At 43.6% G+C, this 19,326-nt stretch overlaps 1 protein-coding gene across 1 annotated transcript in view; it reads left to right on the plus strand.

Moving 5' to 3' along the window:
* LOC132494128 (uncharacterized) overlaps positions 1–19,326 on the plus strand; it is a 92,925-nt gene that overhangs the window by 13,809 nt on the left and 59,790 nt on the right. The window contains exon 3 of the mRNA XM_060105163.1: positions 10,585–10,700. Within this exon, the coding sequence (XP_059961146.1) occupies positions 10,585–10,700 (116 nt within the window). The remainder of the gene's footprint in view (positions 1–10,584; positions 10,701–19,326) is intronic.

A 19,326-nucleotide genomic window follows, 5' to 3' on the forward strand; every position in this document is an offset into this window, starting at 1 on the left:
ACTGTATTCTCTCTGTCAGGTTTCATAGTGTTATGCTAGCTTTCATAAAAAGAATTTGGAAGTTTTCCTGCTTTCTCTTTGCTCTGGAACAATTTAAATAGCAGGTAGAATTCACCCATGAAACCGCCTGGACTTGACACTTTTTTTGGGTATAGCTCTTTGAAAACATCCTCAATTTATTCTGTGGTATTTAGTATGTTTCAGGTTTTTTGGAGTATACATTTTAAAACTCTTCTAAATTAGTTGTAATATTTTCTATTTCCTAGAAAATTATCTATTCAACTCAGGGCTTTCAACATTTTGGCTTAGGTTGACCAATGTAAATGCTTATGATTTTATTAATTAGTTTGGTATCTGTAGTGGTCTCCCAACTCTCATTTCTTATTTTGGGTATTTGATCTTTAAAAAACTGGTGGGAGATCTTCCACTGCAAGGCTGCCTGTTTGTATGGCCAGTCTGAGGCTGAGGGTTCCCAAGAGTGAAATCTCCCAATGACCAGCCAACTTGGTTTTGTTTGAGATGATGTAAGACAGACATTCCTTCGTGTACATGGCTTTTGCTGTGATCAGCTGAGTGTTTGGCACGTGCCAGACCCTGTGCTAAACTCTTTATGTGTATTTTTTCATTTAATTTTCACACCATCCCACAATATAGGTAATATGGCATTATTCCCATTTTATCGACAAGGAAACAGAGACTCAGAGAGATTAAATAACTTGCCCAAGGTCCCACAGCTGGTGGCCAGTAAAGCTGGGACTCTGACCAGGTCTGTCCACCTCAGGACTCATTCTAAGTAAAGGGTCTTCTTCCGCAGCCCCTACTCCCACTCTGCACCTACCTTTTACCTCACCTGGTGTCAGCAGCACAGGAATGGCAGCAGTTTGTGGACTTCTAACTCAGGCCTGTGTTTTCTGGACTCCTGAGGTGCCTGCCTCATAGTGTGACCCCCACTCCACCTCTTAGATAATTTTTGAGGCCTGGCTCTGGGCCAGCCACGGTGCTAGGCGCTGGAAAAACGGCTCTTATATTCTGGTGGGGAAGGATCTGTGTCACCAGCTAAGTAAGATTCTCATTTAAATGTCAGAAACAAACCAAACCAAAACAAAAAACCAACCATCAAATCATTGTCCTTGAGGTACAATTGTAGAGAGAGCCCAGGACTAGTTTGAATCATACACGTCTGACCCTTAATAGCTGTGTGACCATGACATGCCACTTTATGCTGCTGAGCCTCCGTTTCCACATCTATAAAATGTAGATAACATCACACATTTTTCACATTCTAGGGATGCATCTTACAGTTGATGGTGTCTCTCAAGGATACTTGGCAGTGTTGGGTTTTTTTTTTTGTTTTAATTTTCTTATTGTTACATAAAATAGTGGTGTGTCCTACTGATGATCTTAGATCTGATGACATATGATAGTAATCACATGGTTGCTGTGAGAATGAAATGAGATCATATAAAGTGGAAAACCCCATATAAATTCAGGTAAAGCAGTGCAAGAAGCACTGGCGGCGATTCTAATCCCAAATCTGTTATCACTATCTTGTTGGATGACCGCAGGCAAATTACCCTTGTTGTGTGGTCCCCACATTTCCTTCTCTGGACTTCCTTCTCAGCAAAATGAGAGATTTATTTAATTCATTAATTCAGCCAACATGTCCTGAGCACATTTTCTGGGCCAGGCACGGTGCCCCTCGGGAAGGACTTGGCTCAGCAGAGTGAGGGAACAAGACTCTCCTTGTGAGCAGTGCTCTGGTCAAGGTAGAGACGGGAAGGGTGAGCTGATCTCATGCGGCTCTTCTAGCTTTAATTTCTGTCCTTCTGGAACTAGGAGGAGGGCCAGATAGGGCAGGTGTGTTTGGGGAGGCCAAGTGGTATAGGGGTTAATGTACAGGCTATGGAGTTGAACAGTCTTGGACCACCTCTGTCACTTTCTAGCTGTGTGACCTTGGGCCAATGACTTAACCTCTCTGAGCCTCAGGAGCCTTAACTGTAAAATGAGAGTGACAAGAGTTGCTGTCTCCCAGGGTTGTTATGAGTATTGAATGAAATGCAGTATGTAGAGCGCTCAGCTCAGTGCAGACCAGTAACCAAGCAATTAATGAACTGTAACCTGCCTTCCTCCCTGCTGCTCTCCCTCTTTCCTTCCTTCTTTCTCCTTCCTGTTCTTCCTTTTCTACCTCTTCCTCCTTGCCCCCCTCCTTCTCCCCAGTTTACCTGCTGTTCTTGAGAAACAAAAACTTACTGTGCAGGAATCCCCTGTCCAAACCTTCCCACTTTGTATTTGGAGGTCGGCACAGAAAAAATGACTCTGCTGCATAGATTGGCCTCTCCCATTGCTGGCCTTTGCAGTGACTTCTACCCTTGCTGGAAGTTTCTGATATCTGTCTGCCATGACTGCCCAGCAGCCAAAGGGTCTCAAGCAGGATGTTTTCCTCTGTGAGGCAGGGTGGACACAGAGCCCAAGGCACAGGGACTTTTCAAGGGCCTGGGGAAAAGTTTGAGATCTGAAAAAAGTTATTGGCACCAAAATAAGAAAAGGAAACTGTAAAATCAAGAAGTGTTTAATTAAAAATCTACAAAATGTAACACTGTGTTCACTTCATTAAGTGTTAAAATTTAGTGTTTCTTTATATTTGAAAACAATTTATAGGTTGGATTTTACTCACTTTGTAAGAGTTCCCCAATATGCACGACAGTTACTGAGAAATTATTGCCAATTGTACATTAAGTGAGTTGTTCACCAGTTGTAAATTAAATGAGTATGTTTAGCCAAATTCAGTAGCAAAAATATTAAAAACCCTTTCAAAAATTTTACAGGTAAAATTGTTAATATGGAATATTTTAGGTATTTTATACAATACGTGGCCTCTCTAGGGCCTGGGAAAATCCTTAAAATGCGTTATGCTGTACATGGGAGGCCATTAACCCTCTTTTTAGTTCTTCTATTTTTTTCCCTAGGATAGCTGATTATTCTAACCTTTTGTAAGACATCTGATATTTAGAATTTGTAATGATTTTTTGAAAATGTTCACAATGTAATAAAAAATTGCAGGATATTAAACTATAGATCAGTTAGATCTCAAGTTAAAAAAAATTCATACATGCATTAAAAAAAAAAGACTAGAAAGAAATATACTAGGATGTTAACAGACTCTCTGGGTAGAAAAACGTGCATAATTAGCTTTTCTTTTTTATAGTTTTCAGACTTTCCAAATTTTCTACAATGAAAATGCATTACAATCAGAAAAACAATTTTTGGTAGTTAAAAAAATTTTTTTTCTTACTACAAAAGTAATTTATGCTCATTATAGAAAAATCACAAAATACATACAAGCATAAGGAAGGAAGAGAAACATGCAAATTCCACCCACCCAGAGACAACCACTGGGTCCTTCCAGACCTTTTTTATGCATACATAAACATTTATATTTTTATCACAAAACGGGATCATTCTGTACATAGTACTGTTTTGAAAACTGCTTCTTTCCCTCACAGTATATATTGAGAACATTTTTTTTCAATGTCAACAGCACATTTCTACAAGATGATTATAATGGCAGCATACCACCACATTTTAAGGAGGAACCATAATTTACTTAACCTCTAATTATTAGACATGAATGCTACTTCCCAGTTTTCTCTATTACAAATGGTACTGTAATGAAAATATTTTAAAGCACCTAAGAATCCTTCATTTTCACAAGGAAATCATAAAACACTACCTGACATTTATTTTTTGAATGATGCCAGGCTCTGAGGATCCAAAGGTGTTTAGAGGTAGTGATTCCTGCTGTGAAGGAGTTTCCAGTTCGGCAGGAGACAGTGGCCGGAGCCATGAGCTCTGCCTGAGAAAGCCAGGAAAGGCTTCTCTGGGAGGGTCACACTGAGCCGAGACTTGATTGAGTTGGAGTTCACCAGGAACACAGGGTACGGGAAGCAGGGAGACCTTCACAGGCACAGAGAACAGGACAGGAGAAAAAGGGAAAGTAGCATTTAATCTAGAGCCTGGGATGTGCTGGCTACTTTCACGTTTTCTCATTTAACCCTCACATCAACACTGCAAAGGTACTGTTATGATTCCTACTTTCCAGCCAAAGAAACTGAGGGTACTGGCCTTGTTTAGCTAGAGATAGAGCCAGGATTTAGACACAGGTCTCACTTAGTCTAAAATCCAAGCTCTTTTCTCTTTTTTTTTTTGCGGTACGCAGGCCTCTCACTGCTGTGGCCTCTCCCGCTGCAGAGCACAGGCTCCAGACGCACAGGCTCTGGACGCGCAGGCTCAGCTGACACGGCTCACGGGCCCAGCCGCTCCGCGGCATGTGGGATCTTCCCGGACTGGGATACGAACCTGTGTCCCCTGCATCGGCAGGCGGACTCTCAACCACTGTGCCACCAGGGAAGGCCTCTTTCTTCCTTTCTTTTCTTTTCTCTGATGATAGCAGAGGCAGTCCTGTGCTCCCAAGGAAGGTAATCCCTGGCCATTTTAAGGCCTGTGCTACCCCCTGACGTAAAGAAGTACTTAAGTTCCAACCCGCTTTGGTCTTTTCCTAACAGAGCTTGAAAGAGAAGTGGGAGCATCCAGCCGCCATCTTGGGTGCTGTGTTTTGCCACTGCTTGACTAAGCTGTCCTCTCTCCACTATATCTTGGCACAAAGATGCAAAGTTAGGCTCAGAGTGGTGTGTTTTGGGGATGGTGAGACATTCAGTGGAGCAGGAGTGTGGGAGCTGGGGCTGGGGTTGGGGAGAAGTGGAGGGTAAGCCGAAGAGGTGGGCCATGCTAAGACCCATGTTCCCGATGTTTGCTAGGAAATGGCATGGTTAAACGGTTCCTTAGGAAGAAGAGCCAGACTGCTCGAGAGAGGACGGTTTGGCCTCCAGGGAGCTGGTGTTGGAGAAAATATGACATGGACTAAAAATAACAATAGTTAAAATTTTTTGATTGCCAGGCTCTGTTCTAAGCATTTCAATTTTTTTTTTTTGCGGTACGCGGGCCTCTCACTGTTGTGGCCTCTTCCGTTGCGGAGCACAGGCTCCGGACGCACAGGCTCAGTGGCCATGGCTCACGGGCTTAGCCGCTCTGCGGCATGTGGGATCTTCACGGACCGGGGCACGAACCCGTGTCCCCTGCATCGGCAGGCGGACTTTCAACCACTGCACCACCAGGGAAGCCCATTTCAAATATTTTAATTCTCTTAATTCTTGCTATTGTTATCCTTGTTTTCCAGGTGAGAAAACTGAAGCGCAGAGAAGTTAAGTAACTTGTCTAAGGGCACACAGTAAGTGGAAAAGCTAAGATTTAGACTGAGGCAGTCTACTCTTAACCTTTAATCTAGTTTAGCCCTTGCAAAGCTGAATGAAGCCGCCTGTTAGCTCCAGGAAGACAGGGGAGGGGAGAGCGGGGGTGGGCCTTTGTAAGTCTGATCACCAGCGCAGAGCCCAATTTCTGAAACATAATGCACTGTCAATAAATATGATTTATTAATATTTATTATCATAATAGTATAATTAAAGAAAACTGTATTAATGTATATTATAATTGTATATAATATTATAATAATATTAATGATTAAATGTGGATGAGATTTATCTGAATTAAAACAGTGGCATGGAGGTGGAAGGGAAGAATGTTCCTGAATTAGAATTGCAGGATCTGGTGACAAGACATGGGGTGAGGAGTGGAAGGGGAGGATTCTGGGTGGATGACTTGGTTTCCAGGTTGGCGAGCAGGAGGAAGGTGGTGTCATTGATGAGGCTCGGTGAGAAGGGGGTTGTGGAAGAGCACTGTGCTTGGGCCATATTAACTCGAGGGGCCCGTGGGCTTTAACCTTGGCCCTGAAGAGCACCTCCCATGGGAAATATATAAAGCTTGTTCTTCTGGTTTTGATAGCAAAACTAACAGGTTTACAAACTTCTCACATGCTAATTAAGAAACTAATTAAAACCCATCAGTTCTAAGAGGCATATGGTTTACTTAAGGTTGATCCAAGATTGATGTTTGCTAAAAACAATGTTTTAATAACTCATAAAATGAATTGGCTCTAATAATACTAGCATGGTGTTCTAATTTACTGGTTATGTTTCACATGTGTTTTTTTCCATTTGGAAGAAATTAAATGAGATAGCCTAGATAAAAATGCCTAATGCCTCACGATCATTTAAGATTAGTCCTTGAACTTGTCCTTGAACTCCACAGCAACTCTGTGCAGTAGGTAAGGTCTTTATCCCCCTTTTACTGATGAGGAAACAGGCATAATTAAGAGAAGTTAAGGGACAAACACAAGAAGCTTCTGCAAGGAAGTAGAAAAGTCAGAACTCATACGTAGCTCCCCCACTATTACTGTAAAATAAATTATCCCCAAACTTAGCAGCTTAAAATAGTAAATATTTATCTCACACAATTGCTGACAGTCTGGAACCTGGGAGTGGCTTAGCCGGTGGTCTGGCTCAGGGTCTCTCATGAGGTTGCTCTCAAGCTGTTGGCTGGGACCTCAAGGTCTGAAAGCTTGACGGGGGCTGGAGGTCCCATTCCCAAGCTCACTCATGTGGCTTTTGGCAGGAGGCCTCAGTTCTTCTCTATAGGGATGCTCATGACATAGCTTTACCCAGATTGAGGGATCTGAGAGACAGAGAGAGAGGAGGAGAAGAAGAGGAAAAGTGAGAAAAAGCAACTAAGATGGAATTCTTTATAACCTAATCTCAGAAGTGACATTCCATCAATTCTGGCATATTCTACTCCTTAGGTCAGTCTACACTCTAGGGGAGGGGACTTCACAAGGGTGTGAAAGCCACGAGGAAGGGATCATTGGGGACCATGTTAGAAGCTGCCTACCAAGGGCACCTTTTCCACTAGATACAGTATCTTGTCGTTTTCATCTTTGCAGCTAATCCCCCCACCCCTCCCCCAATACGTTATGAACTGCATAAAGTTGCAGTGTGACCAGTTTGGAGTGATGCATATTTTCTGTAGACAACAGCATTGAACTACTTAGCAAATCAGGAAGTGGAAAATGGTTATAAAGGGATCCAATTACTTTCATTGCCAAGCCAGTGTAAAATGTGACATGTGAAAATTGGTGAAAAATTAATTAGACAATTAAACTTATTTCTACTTAAATACATTTAGGTGTTAATTGGTGGTCTGACTTGAGGTTTATTTTAAGGTGGATTTGTTGTCTTGACTCTGTCCTTTAAGAAATGATCTCTGTTTAAATGCCAGGAAGCCTCCTGGTCTTGCTGAGAAACAATGCCTAGTTCATTGTCACGGTTCTTCTCCAGATGGGACTGATCAGGGTCAGAATGGCCCAGAAGGCAAAAAGGCATTTGCTTTGGAAACCCCATCAGGAGGAAAATCTTTCCACTGCCTGAGGGGCTTTTCTGGGAAGGCCGAATGGCAGTGGGAAAGGCATTGGATTATAAGTGGAAAATACAGGGACTCCTTACCGTCTCTCTGCTGTGACTTTGGGCAAGACTTTGCCTGGGTTTCGTTTTCTATATCTGTAAAACGAGGTGGTGAGAATAGATAATGTCTGAAGTCACTTCACCCATAAAAGTCCATGATTGTCAAGTACAGTGGTCTCGCTATGGGAGGGATCCCCTGCAAGGGTTTTCTTTAAAAAATTATTCTTAGTGTGATCTCTTTGCTAGAATTTGTTTCATAGAGTATCCATCTGTTCTGGTTAAACATAGTAGGTTGAAAGCATGTTTACATGCCTGCTGTTTTAAAATCCCGTTGAAGTGATAAGGACAAGGGCAAGGGCAAAGGGGACACCAGTGGACAGGAGAGGGAGGGAAGGAGCAGATATCGCAGAGCCTGCAGGGGGAGATGCTCACGAGAATACAAAAAGCTTGCCCTGCAGAATCCCAGAAAGGCCCAGGAATTCCACGGAATCACTGAAGGTGGAGTGAGGGGAATTAAGTGAAAGCCTGGATGACTGATTGGTGACTTTGCCTTCTCCTGACACTTCCACCCTCCTTCACCACCTCCAGGCAGGAGACCCGGAAGATTCTTCTCTGGAAAGACTAAGCAATCCCAGAGGAAGGAGCTCCCCAATGAAAAAGTCAACGTGCCTCCTGGTCACCTAACAGTGACTGCCACCATGGACAAGCCAAGTCACACTGGCAGCTGCCCATTAGCTTTTAGCGTCTCTTTCTCAATGTGACCACTCAGCCAAAGATCACCAGACATGTGAGGAAAGCCTCCCGACAGGAGAGAGAGACCAAAAAAGGTGGACAAAAGAAACTGAAAAGAAAAAGAGACAATACAAGGAACAAAAGAAAAATATAATAATTTTCCCCCGATAGACGAGAAGACACTCATCCCAATTTCTGCTCAAATGTCACTTCATCAGAGAGACTTCCGCTGGCCACTGTGTCCAAAACAGTATCTCCCATTACTCTCTACCTCCTAATTCTGCCTAATTTCAGAAGGAAAGAACAGAAATAAGTAATATGAAAAAATCTCCCCAGAGCCGAAAGGCATACATTTCCAGTTTGGCAGGGTCCACTAGGTGCCAAACACAATGGGCAGAAGATTCCACTAGAGCACATCTCGGTGAAATTTCAGAACCTCAGAGGTAAAGAAAAGATCCTAAAAGCTTCCCGAGAGACCCAAAAAAGTGGGCTTTTACAAAGGATCAGCAATCAGAATGGCCTCAAACGGCTCAATAAAAACATCAGAAGCTAGAAGAAAACAGAGCAACGTATCAAAATCCTGAGGAAAAGTGATTCCAGCCTATAATTCTGTACTGAGTTCAATGATCAATTAAGTGTCGAGGGGAAGGAAAGACATTTTAGACATGCAGGCTTATCTTTCTTGGAATAAACCAAGAAAGAGGGTGACATAGGGTTCAGGGGGTCCATATCAGGATAGTGGCAAAGGAAGCTTCCGGGATGATGGGAAATGGACGCAACCAGTCCAAAGAGAAGGAGAAAAACCTAAGGTTCCAGGAGGGAGGTCTGCGAGAAAAAAGAGAAGGGGGAGGTGACCTGATTGCTTGGTGTCTGGAAATGTTAAAAGGCTGTTAGAAGGTGTCAGAAAAGTCATTGTTAGATATCTAGAATACTAAGCAAATGAGAAAGAAAAAAAAAGCTAATTACTAACTTCAGGGTAAACAAAAATTTGTCCAAGAAAAGAAGCATAACTTGGTATGCTAGTTCAAGTGAATAAATATCATAATAAAGCAAACATTAGGTGTTAACTTAAGCAAGAGTTGTAACTACATTGAGCAGAAGAGGGGAACAGGTCATGCTTTAGAAGACCTCACTCATCATGCTGGCCAAGGGATGACGGAGAAACACACAAATCGAGACATAGCCTCCATGCTTGTTCTTTCTTTCTTTCTTTATTTTTTTTTTCAGTACGCGGGCCTCTCACTGCTGTGGCCTCTCCCGTTGCGGAGCACAGGCTCCGGACGCGCAGGCTCAGCGGCCATGGCTCACGGGCCCAGCTGCTCCGCGGCATGTGGGATCCTCCCGGACCGGGGCACGAACCCGTGTCCCTTGCATCGGCAGGCGGACTCTCAACCACTGTGCCACCAGGGAAGCCCCTGCTTGTTCTTTAGACATATGAAGGTCAATACCAGAAAGAAATGTGCAGAAGAGTGATGGTGGTTGCCTCTGGGACTAAAAGGAGCTGTTTCTTGTTAAAAGTGTATTTAGTACAATTTGACTTCTTAAACTAGGAGCGATCATGATATTGAGAAAAATAAAGTTTAAAGACTGTATCCCATGTATAGACAGTTCAGATTTACCCCTTCATCAACAGCCAGTGTGAACAGAAGAAAATCATGGCCAGAGATAAGACCTGGCTCATGCTTACACTGCTTCCTGAGTGTGATTTGAGGAGGCCTGGAAAGGTTGTCCTGCTTGCAAATCCCTATTGGTGATGGATGTCCCACAATGCTGTAGTGACTGTGGGGAGAGAGAGTAATGGGTTGAGTGAAAGGATTATGGGTTCAAATTTGGTTTCTGCCGCATATTAGCCAAGCAGTGTTAGGAAAATAACAAATCTCACACACTCTCTGAGCACCCACCAGGACTTTTGTTAGATATTGCGGATACACATCTCCGTTCTTGAGGAGTTTAAGGATGGGGATGGGTTAGTTTCCTCACGGATAAGATGGGAATTCATCTACTGTGTGTATGAGCCTGGCTTTGAGCCTGGCCGCTGGGCAGAAACAGCAGTGCTGGGGGCCGTGACCTGCAGAACACACAGAAGACTGTGGGATAAAGAGAGGCCGGGAACGCAGCATCACGGGGCAAAGACCCCAAATCAAAGCCCTTGTGCTTGGGGGAGGGGGAGGGGACGGAACCGTGATGCCTGTTCCATCCAACCCTGGCTGAGCTGCACCATTATATTTCCTTCTTTAGAGTTTCCTTCTTAGGAGTATCTTCAGAGAGCTGGGATTTTAGGATTTTAGAGGTGAGAGCCCTACAAAATATCTAGGCCACTTATTCCTGCACTTTGGCAATTCATAAATCATTTCACTGCAGTCCTGTGAATCCGTGGGTGGGGACCAACACTGAGTGGAGGCCTGCTTCAGGCACCCTTTTACTCACCCACTCCTTCATGTTGCAGGTGAGGAGATCAAGGGTCGAGCACAGGTCAGCTGCGGAGATGACAGCAGAGCTGGACCGAGAGCCGGCCTCCGGGCTTCGTCCTCAGCTTTGGTTGCATCACATGTGTACCCTCAGGTGAGCAGTCAAGAGTGGGGTCACGGACTAGCTCTCGCCACCGTGGAAGGAGAGAGGAAAACTTGAGGAGAATGACTTCCCATTGAGGCTAGAGCCCTCTCTCACACCTTCCCAACACCCCCAAACTGCCTGCAAGATAACTCTGCACCCCCTGATTGGGTCTCTGCCTTGGACGTCCTCCTCAGCCTCTCCTCTCTAAGACCCTCTGTGGGAGTCTTCATTCTCCGACCCTTGTAGCACTGGAGGCATGTAACATTGTTGGCCTTTCTCCCCCTTGAGCCCCCTGGTATTTGGCACCAGTGTCTGTTGGTTCACCAACTGGCCCCTAAGCAGGCCTTTCTCCTTCACTCATTCCTCTTCTGCCCTTGCAAATGCAGGTTTTCCTTAGAGTTTATTCTTCATCCTCCAGTGATCTCACGCATTACCACTTAACATACATTCCCCAGCTTTTATCCCAGCGTCGTTCTCTCCTCCAAGCTCCAGACTCATGTTGTTAATGGGTGTGTTGACATCTCCACCTGGAACTCTGGAAGACACCCCAAGTAACACGTTGCAAACAGGAAGCTTTGTTTTTCCTTCTAAACCTGCGCCTTCCCTTTTCCCTGTCTTGCCTATTACTGTCACCCTCCATTCAGCCTCCACTTTGGAGTCAAACTTGACACTTCTTGCTTCTTTCCTGCCAGTTTCACACCAGTCACAAATCCAACCCATCCTTTCTTAGAAATGTCTTTCTAATCTTAAAAGTCTTCTAAACCCACCCACCTTCACTGCCTGGCTGTGTTGTTTCTTTTTTTCGCTAGTGCAGTATTTTCCTCAATGGTCTGCACTCTCTCACCTCTCTTCAGCCCAGCCTCTTTATCATCTAAAACACAAACCTGAGTGTGCTACTTCCTTTCCGATGAAACCTCTACTAGCATAAAAACAAAAACAGCAAGGAGAATTTTTTAAAGTGTAATCCTCAGTGCTGATGAGGATGCTGTGAAACAGGCAATCTCATTTATTGCTAATAGAAATGCAATTTGTCGAATCATTTTAGAATGCTGTATAAGAATACATCATAGGGCTTCCCTGGTGGCGCAGTGGTTGGGGGTCCGCCTGCCAATGCGGGGGGCGCGGGTTCGTGCCCTGGTCTGGGAGGATCCCATGTGCCGCGGAGCGACTGGGCCCGTGGGCCATGGCCACTGAGCCTGCGCGTCCAGAGCCTGTGCTCTGCAATGGGAGGGGCCGCAGCAGTGAGAGGCCTGCGTACCGGGGGGGGAAAAAAAAAAAAAGAATACATCATAAGAGCTTAAATATATTGTCTTTGACCCAGCTATTCCATTTCTGAGAAGCTAAGGAAATAACCTCAGCTATGAAAAAGTTTCATGCGCAAACATATTTATTACATCATTATTTATATAAAGAAAAATGGGAAATAACCTAACTATATTACAATGGAAGTAATCTGTGATACTGGATGGCCTATTATGCAGCCATTAAAAATGACATTTACTCATAGAGGACTTCCCTCGTGGTCCAGTGTTTAAGATGCCATGCTTCCACTGCAGGGGGCGCGGGCTTGATCCCCGATCAGGGAACTGGGATCCTGCATGCCACACAGCAGGGCCACACACACACAAAAAGACATTTACTTATAGAAAAATAAGACAAAATAAGATACGCTAAAATATTAGTAATGATTACTTCTAACTGGTGGGATTATGGATGATTTTAATTTTCTTCTTTATAATTTTCTATATTTTCCAAACTTTCTACCATAAATAACTATTATAATTAGATAAGAAATTTATTTTTAAGTAATGCTTAGAATAAGTTTATGGTAACTGACAAAAAAAGCAGCATACCAAATTGTACATAAAACATAATCTTGATACAAACACGAATAAGAGCATAATGAAATACAACAAACTTTCATCCCAATTGCTTCTAGGTGACAGCACCATGTGGGATTGTTTTGTTGATTTCACCTTCCTGATTTTCCAGCTGTAGTGGAAAAAGTGAACATTTGTGTCATAGGTACACACACACACACATAATATTAAGGAACTCTTCATTGCCCACAGGATTTAATTCACATCCCTTAGCATGGCCTTCATGCTACAGGGACACCACATGACATTTTTAAAAATTGAGCAAAAAAAAAATTCACAAAGTTGTGCAGCCATCACCACTAGCCAATTCTGAAATATTTCATCACCCCCTCAAAAAAACCGTGTACCAGTTAGGTGTTACTCCCCGTTTCCCCCTTTCGAAACCCAGCTGCTGTGAATCACTAATCTACTTTCAGTTTCTATTACTTTATTCTGGGCATTTCATACAAATAGAATCATATACTATGTGGCCTTTTGTGTCTGGTTCTCTCACTTAGCATAATGTTTGGGGATTCATCCATGTTGTGGCTTATATCAGTACTTCGTTCTTTCTTACTGCCAAAGAATATCCGTTGTATGGCTATACCACATTTTGTCTATACATTTATCAATTGATGGGCGTTTGAGTTGTTTTCACTTTTTGGCTCTTGTGATTCATGCTGCTTTGAACATTCATGTACAAGTTTTTGTGTGGACATATGTTTTCAGTTCTCTTTCTCATATAGGAATGGAATTGCCAGGTCATATGGTAACTCAATGTTTAACTTTTTGAGGGACTATTTTCTAAAACTCCTACACCATTTTACATTCCTACCGGCAATGTATGAGGGTTTCAATTTCTCCACGTCCTCGCCAACACTTGTTAATGTCTGTCTGTTTTATTATAGCCATCCTAGTGGGTATAAGGTGGCAACTCATTGTGTTTTTTAAAAATTAATTAATTTATTTATTTGGTTGTGCTGGGTCTTAGTTGCAGCAGGCGGGCTCCTTAGTTGTGGCATGAGAACTCCTAGTTGCAGCATGCATGTGGGATCTAGTTCCCTGACCAGGGATTGAACCTAGGCCACCTGGACTGGGAGTGAGGATTCTTAACCCCTGCACCACCAGTGAAGTCCCATCATGGTGTTTTGATTTGCATTTATTTCTCTAATGACTAATGATGTTGGGCACCTTTTCATGTGCTTATTGGCCATTAGTATATATTCTTTTTTTTAAAACATCTTTATTGGAGTATAATTGCTTTACAATGGTGTGTTAGTTTCTGTTTTATAACAAAGTGAATCAGTTATACATATACATATGTTCCCATATCTCTTCCCTCTTGTGTCTCCCTCCCTCCCACCCTCCCTTTCCTACCCCCCCTTTCCTACCCCTCTAGGTGGACACAAAGCACCGAGCTGATCTCCCTGTGCTTTGCGGCTGCTTCCCACTCTCCCTGTGCTATGCGGCTGCTTCCCACTAGCTATCTATTTTACGTTTGGTAGTGTATATATGTCCATGCCACTCTCTCACTTTGTCACAGCTTACCCTTCCCCCTCCCCATATCCTCAAGTCCATTCTCTAGTAGGTCTGTGTCTTTATTCCCGTCTTACCCCTAGGTTCTTCATGACCATTTTTTTTCTTAAATTCCATATATATGTGTTAACATACAGTATTTGTTTTTCTCTTTGTGACTTACTTCACTCTGTATGACAGACTCTAGGTCCATCCACCTCACTACAAATAACTCAATTTCGTTTCTTTTTATGGCTGAGTAATATTCCATTGTATATATGTGCCACATCTTCTTTATCCATTCATCCGATGATGGACACTTAGGTTGCTTCCATCTCCTGGCTATTGTAAATAGAGCTGCAATGAACATCTTGGTACATGACTCTTTTTGAATTATGGTTTTCTCAGGGTATATGCCCAGTAGTGGGATTGCTGGGTCATATGGTAGTTCTATTTGTAGTTTTTTAAGGAACCTCCATACTGTTCTCCATAGTGGTTGTATCAATTTACATTCCCACCAACAGTGCAAGAGTGTTCCCTTTTCTCCACACCCTCTCCAGCATTTATTGTTTCTAGATTTTTTGATGATGGCCATTCTGACCGGTGTGAGATGATATCTCATTGTAGTTTTGATTTGCATTTCTCTAATGATTAATGATGTTGAGCATTCTTTCATGTGTTTGTTGGCTATCAGTATATCTTCTTTGGAGAAATGTCTGTTTAGGCTTTCTGCCCATTTTTGGATTGGGTTGTTTGTTTTTTTGTTATTGAGCTGCATGAGCTGCTTGTAAATTTTGGAGATTAATCCTTTGTCAGTTGCTTCATTTGCAAATATTTTCTCCCATTCTGAGGGCTGCCTTTTGGTCTTGTTTATGGTTTCCTTTGCTCTGCAAAAGCTTTTAAGTTTCATTAGGTCCCGTTTGTTTATTTTTGTTTTTATTTCCATTTCTCTACGAGGTGGGCCAAAAAGGATCTTGCTGTGATTTATGTCATAGAGTGTTCTGCCTATGTTTTCCTCTAAAAGTTTGATAGTTTCTGGCCTTACGTTTAGGTCTTTAATCCATTTTGAGTTTATTTTTGTGTATGGTGTTAGGGAGTGTTCTAATCTCATACTTTTACATGTACCTGTCCAGTTTTTCCAGCACCACTTATTGAAGAGGCTGTCTTTTCTCCACTGTATATTCTTGCCTCCTTTATCAAAGATAAGGTGACCATATGTGCGTGGGTTTATCTCTGGGCTTTCTATCCTGTTACCTCTGGGCTTTCTATCCTGTTAATATATATTCTTTGGAGAAATATCTATTTAAATCTTTTGCCCATTTAAAAATTAGGTCATTTGTCTTCTCATTGTTGAGTTGTAAATATTCTTTGTATATTCTAGACACTAGTTCCTTATCAGAGGTATAATTTGCAAATACTTTCTCCCATTCTGTGGGTTGTTTTTTTACTTTCTTGATGGTTTCCTTTGAAGCATAAAAGTTTAAATTTGATGAAGTCCAATTTATCTATTTTTTCTTTTGTTTTGGTGACATAGCTAATTTATTATTTAGGATTTTAGATTTCCTGGCCTAATCCAAGGTCATGAAGATTTACACCTAGGTTTTCTTCTGAGAGTTTCATAGTTTTAACACTTACATTTAGGTGTTTGATCCAATTTGAATTACTCTTTGTATGTGGTGGGAGGTGGGAGTCCAACTACATCCTTTTCCATGTGGATAATTCAGTTGTCCCAGCACCATTCGTTAGAAAGACTATTCTTTTCTCGTTGAATTATTTTAGAATGCTCACTGCAAACCAGTTGACCATAAATATAAGGGTCAGGTGACATTTTTAGCTTAATTTCTAGTTTCATCAGACTTCTCAATTTGCCAAGCTTTCCCCATCCCTGATACCTTTGGAAAAACTGGTCCTTCACCTGACTTCCATTTGTCTTGGTTGCTGACCATCTTCATTCTCTTGATGTTATCTGAACCCACAGCCGTCCCCTCTTCCCCTGGCAGTCAGATTCAGGGCTCTTGGAGCATTTTGCTCAGACCTCTGTCATTACTCTATCCACATTGTATCAAAGTTATTTATTCATGAGTCTGCCTAGATGGATATACTTTAACATATCCAAGAGCTGCAATCACGTCTTCTTTTTCTTTGAAGCACGTAGCACAGCACCTGGCACCTAACAGGGATTTCATGAATGTTGAGTGACCATTGACTGAAATTTCTGAAAGTGAGGACTGCAGTGAAGACTTCAATGGGAAGAGAAAGGACAAATTATTGGATCAATGCCTCCATCCTCTCTTTCTCCAATCCCAGAGAACAGTATTTGTTCATTTATTCTAGAAGTTTTTACTGAGTACCTATTATGTGCCAGGCATTGAGCTAGAAGCTGAAGATAACATGGTGGACACAAATAGACATGACCCCTACCCTTAATGGAAAATACAGTGTAGTGGGTGAAATCGACATCAATCGAATAATCATATAAACGTGAAAAATATGAGCCCCTGTCATGAGACCATGTCTTGTTCTCTCTACCTACCTCCTGCTCATGTGTTTATTGACAATTTGGCCACCTGGTTCCCTGACTTCCTCTATACCTCTCCTCCTGCCATTGTCCACGGTGACTGTAAGATCCACATAGATGACCATCCATCCCCCTGCCTCTCGTTTCTTTCTTTCTTTTTTTTTTTTTTTTTTTTGCGGTACGCGGGCCTCTCACTGCTGTGGCCTCTCCCATTGCGGAGCACAGGCTCCGGACGCGCAGGCTTAGCGGCCATGGCTCACGGGCCCAGCCGCTCCGCAGCATGTGGGATCTTCCCGGACCGGGGCACGAACCCGTGTCCCCTGCATCGGCAGGCGGACTCTCAACCATTGCGCCACCAGGGAAGCCCTGCCTCTCGTTTCTTGATGCCTCAATGCCACGATCCCCGTCGTCTACCTCAGCCACAGAGTCAAACACAGACCTGGCCACAACGACAGTCCTTCTGGAGTTTCCGTTCTAACCATCCTAGTCAGATCATCACCACACATCACCCCAGCTCAGTTATCCTGGGACTCCCATTCCCACAATTCTCTGATCCTACTGAGATCTTCAATGCCTCGACCACTTTTTTCACTGTCCTTACCAGCCCTGACCCAGGCCCTCCCTTTCCTCCTCACCCAACCTGGGCTCCATGGCCTGGTATTATGGTTGCTCCATAACATCCTTGCTCTGCTGTTTCCACCTGCCAAAACCCCCACCCTGGTTAAACCCAACAGAGCACCTCCTTTGCACCCGCATGTGGGCACAGGAACGTGGCTGGAGAAAACACCTACAACAGCCAGGACAGGTTTCATTTTACATTTAAGTACGCAAATAAGTGGACTGCCTCAGCACTGCCCAGTGATCCTGTTGCAGTGCTCAGTCACTCTGCCACTCTCCAAGATGCCTCTTTGTCCCTTCTCCTCTTTTCTCCAGCTTCCCTGCCCTTCTCTTGCCTGGCTCTCAGCTGATGATCTCATCTTCCTATTCATGGGGAAAACAGGCCATCAGAATGCTCATTCCCCACCACAAACTTACCAACCTCCAGCATCCATACATGTTTGCTCTGTCCTCTCTCCTGTTGCAAATTACAAATCATCCGTGTGCCTGTGTAATGCCAAGCTCTCCACCTGGGCCATGGGCCACATTCTTCCTCACCTGCTCAAGGACTGACTGCAATTATCTCCTCTCTCATGAATCGCCATTGTTGCCCTAGCCCCTGGAGCCTTCCTTTCAGCATACAAATATGCTGTAATACTTCCCATCTTAACACAAATAAAAAACAAACCGGAAACACCCACCACAGAGCTCATGTGCTCCCCTGGCTCCTTCCCTATTTCTCTGCTCCTCGTTTTGAGCAAAATTCCTCAAAAGACTTGTCTGCATGCCCTGCAGCCTCATTTAGCACCTTCCCAATTTGCTGTCTCAACCCTAGCCACCCTGGCCTTCTGCTGTTCTTTGGGCTTACCAAGTTCATTCCTGCCCCAGGGCCTTTGCACTTGCTGTTCCTTCTGTGTGGAGTCGTCTTTCCGCACACCTTTGCATGGTTTGCTCCCTCATTTCACTGGGGTCTCTGTTTAAATGTCATCTGCTCAAAAAGGCTTTCTCTGCTACCCTTTTGGAAACCATTACCCCTACCCCTGATGCCACACCAATCCTAACCCAGCTTAATTTTCCTCATAGCACTGATCACTGCCTAGCATTCTATTACACATGTATGTGTTTATTGGATTATTCTCTCTTCGTCTGATAGAATGAAAGCAACCCAGGGCCTTCTTTTGTTCACCATTACATTTCCAGCCTACAGAATACCATCTGACACATAGTAGGCACTCAATAAGTATGAATTAAGGAACAGATGGATGGCTTTACACGATTCTATGAGATTGTAGAAGGGAAGGATTCACCCAGTCAGGAGAGGTGGACAAAGCTTCTTTGAGAAAGTGTGCTTACACTGATATTGGGACAAAAAGAGAGGGTTAATCAGGTGAGGGAGGGAGGGATAAAAGTTCCAGACAGTGGGCCTCCCTGGTGGCGCAGTGGTTGAGAGTCCGCCTGCCGATGCAGGGGACATGGGTTCGTGCCCCGGTCCGGGAGGATCCCACATGCCGCGGAGCGGCTAGGCCCGTGAGCCATGGCCGCTGAGCCTGCGCGTCCAGAGCCTGTGCTCTGCAACGGGAGAGGCCACAACACTGAGATGCCGGCGTACCTCAAAAAAAAAAAAAAAAAAAAAGTTCTAGACAGAAGGAGTATGCAAATGTCCTGGAGCTGGAAGGAGTGTGGTGAATCTAAGCTGAGAGAAGGCCTGCTTGGGGGCACAGGGAATGAGAGGGAGCGGGTGTGCGGCAGGCAGGAGACCAGGCCATGCAGGGCGTGGAGGGCTGTGATACTGCTCTGGCTTCTGTCCTAAGAGCAGTGGGAGGCCTTGGATGAAAGGCACAATGTGATTAGATTTGCATTTGAAAAGATCCCCCTGATCCACTTATTATTGCTAATAATGATGATATGATGATGATGATAAACGCTTGCATCTGTATCGTAAAAGGTCTTTTTCAAAGTATTTTCACGTCCTCTACCCTAGCCTCAGCTTCTTGAATCCATCAGTAAAAGCTCCCGGACTTGAGGGTACAGAGTTCTCCTGTTACAGGGATCATGTTTTCTGAATCCCAAATCAGGGCACATGGTCTGACAAAGGACTCCCCCCTCTCACCTTCTTTTTTTAGAGTATCCAGAAAGCTGTACATTC

Source organism: Mesoplodon densirostris, chromosome 7 (genome assembly GCF_025265405.1).
Source record: "Mesoplodon densirostris isolate mMesDen1 chromosome 7, mMesDen1 primary haplotype, whole genome shotgun sequence".
NCBI classification, from domain to species: domain Eukaryota; kingdom Metazoa; phylum Chordata; class Mammalia; order Artiodactyla; family Ziphiidae; genus Mesoplodon; species Mesoplodon densirostris.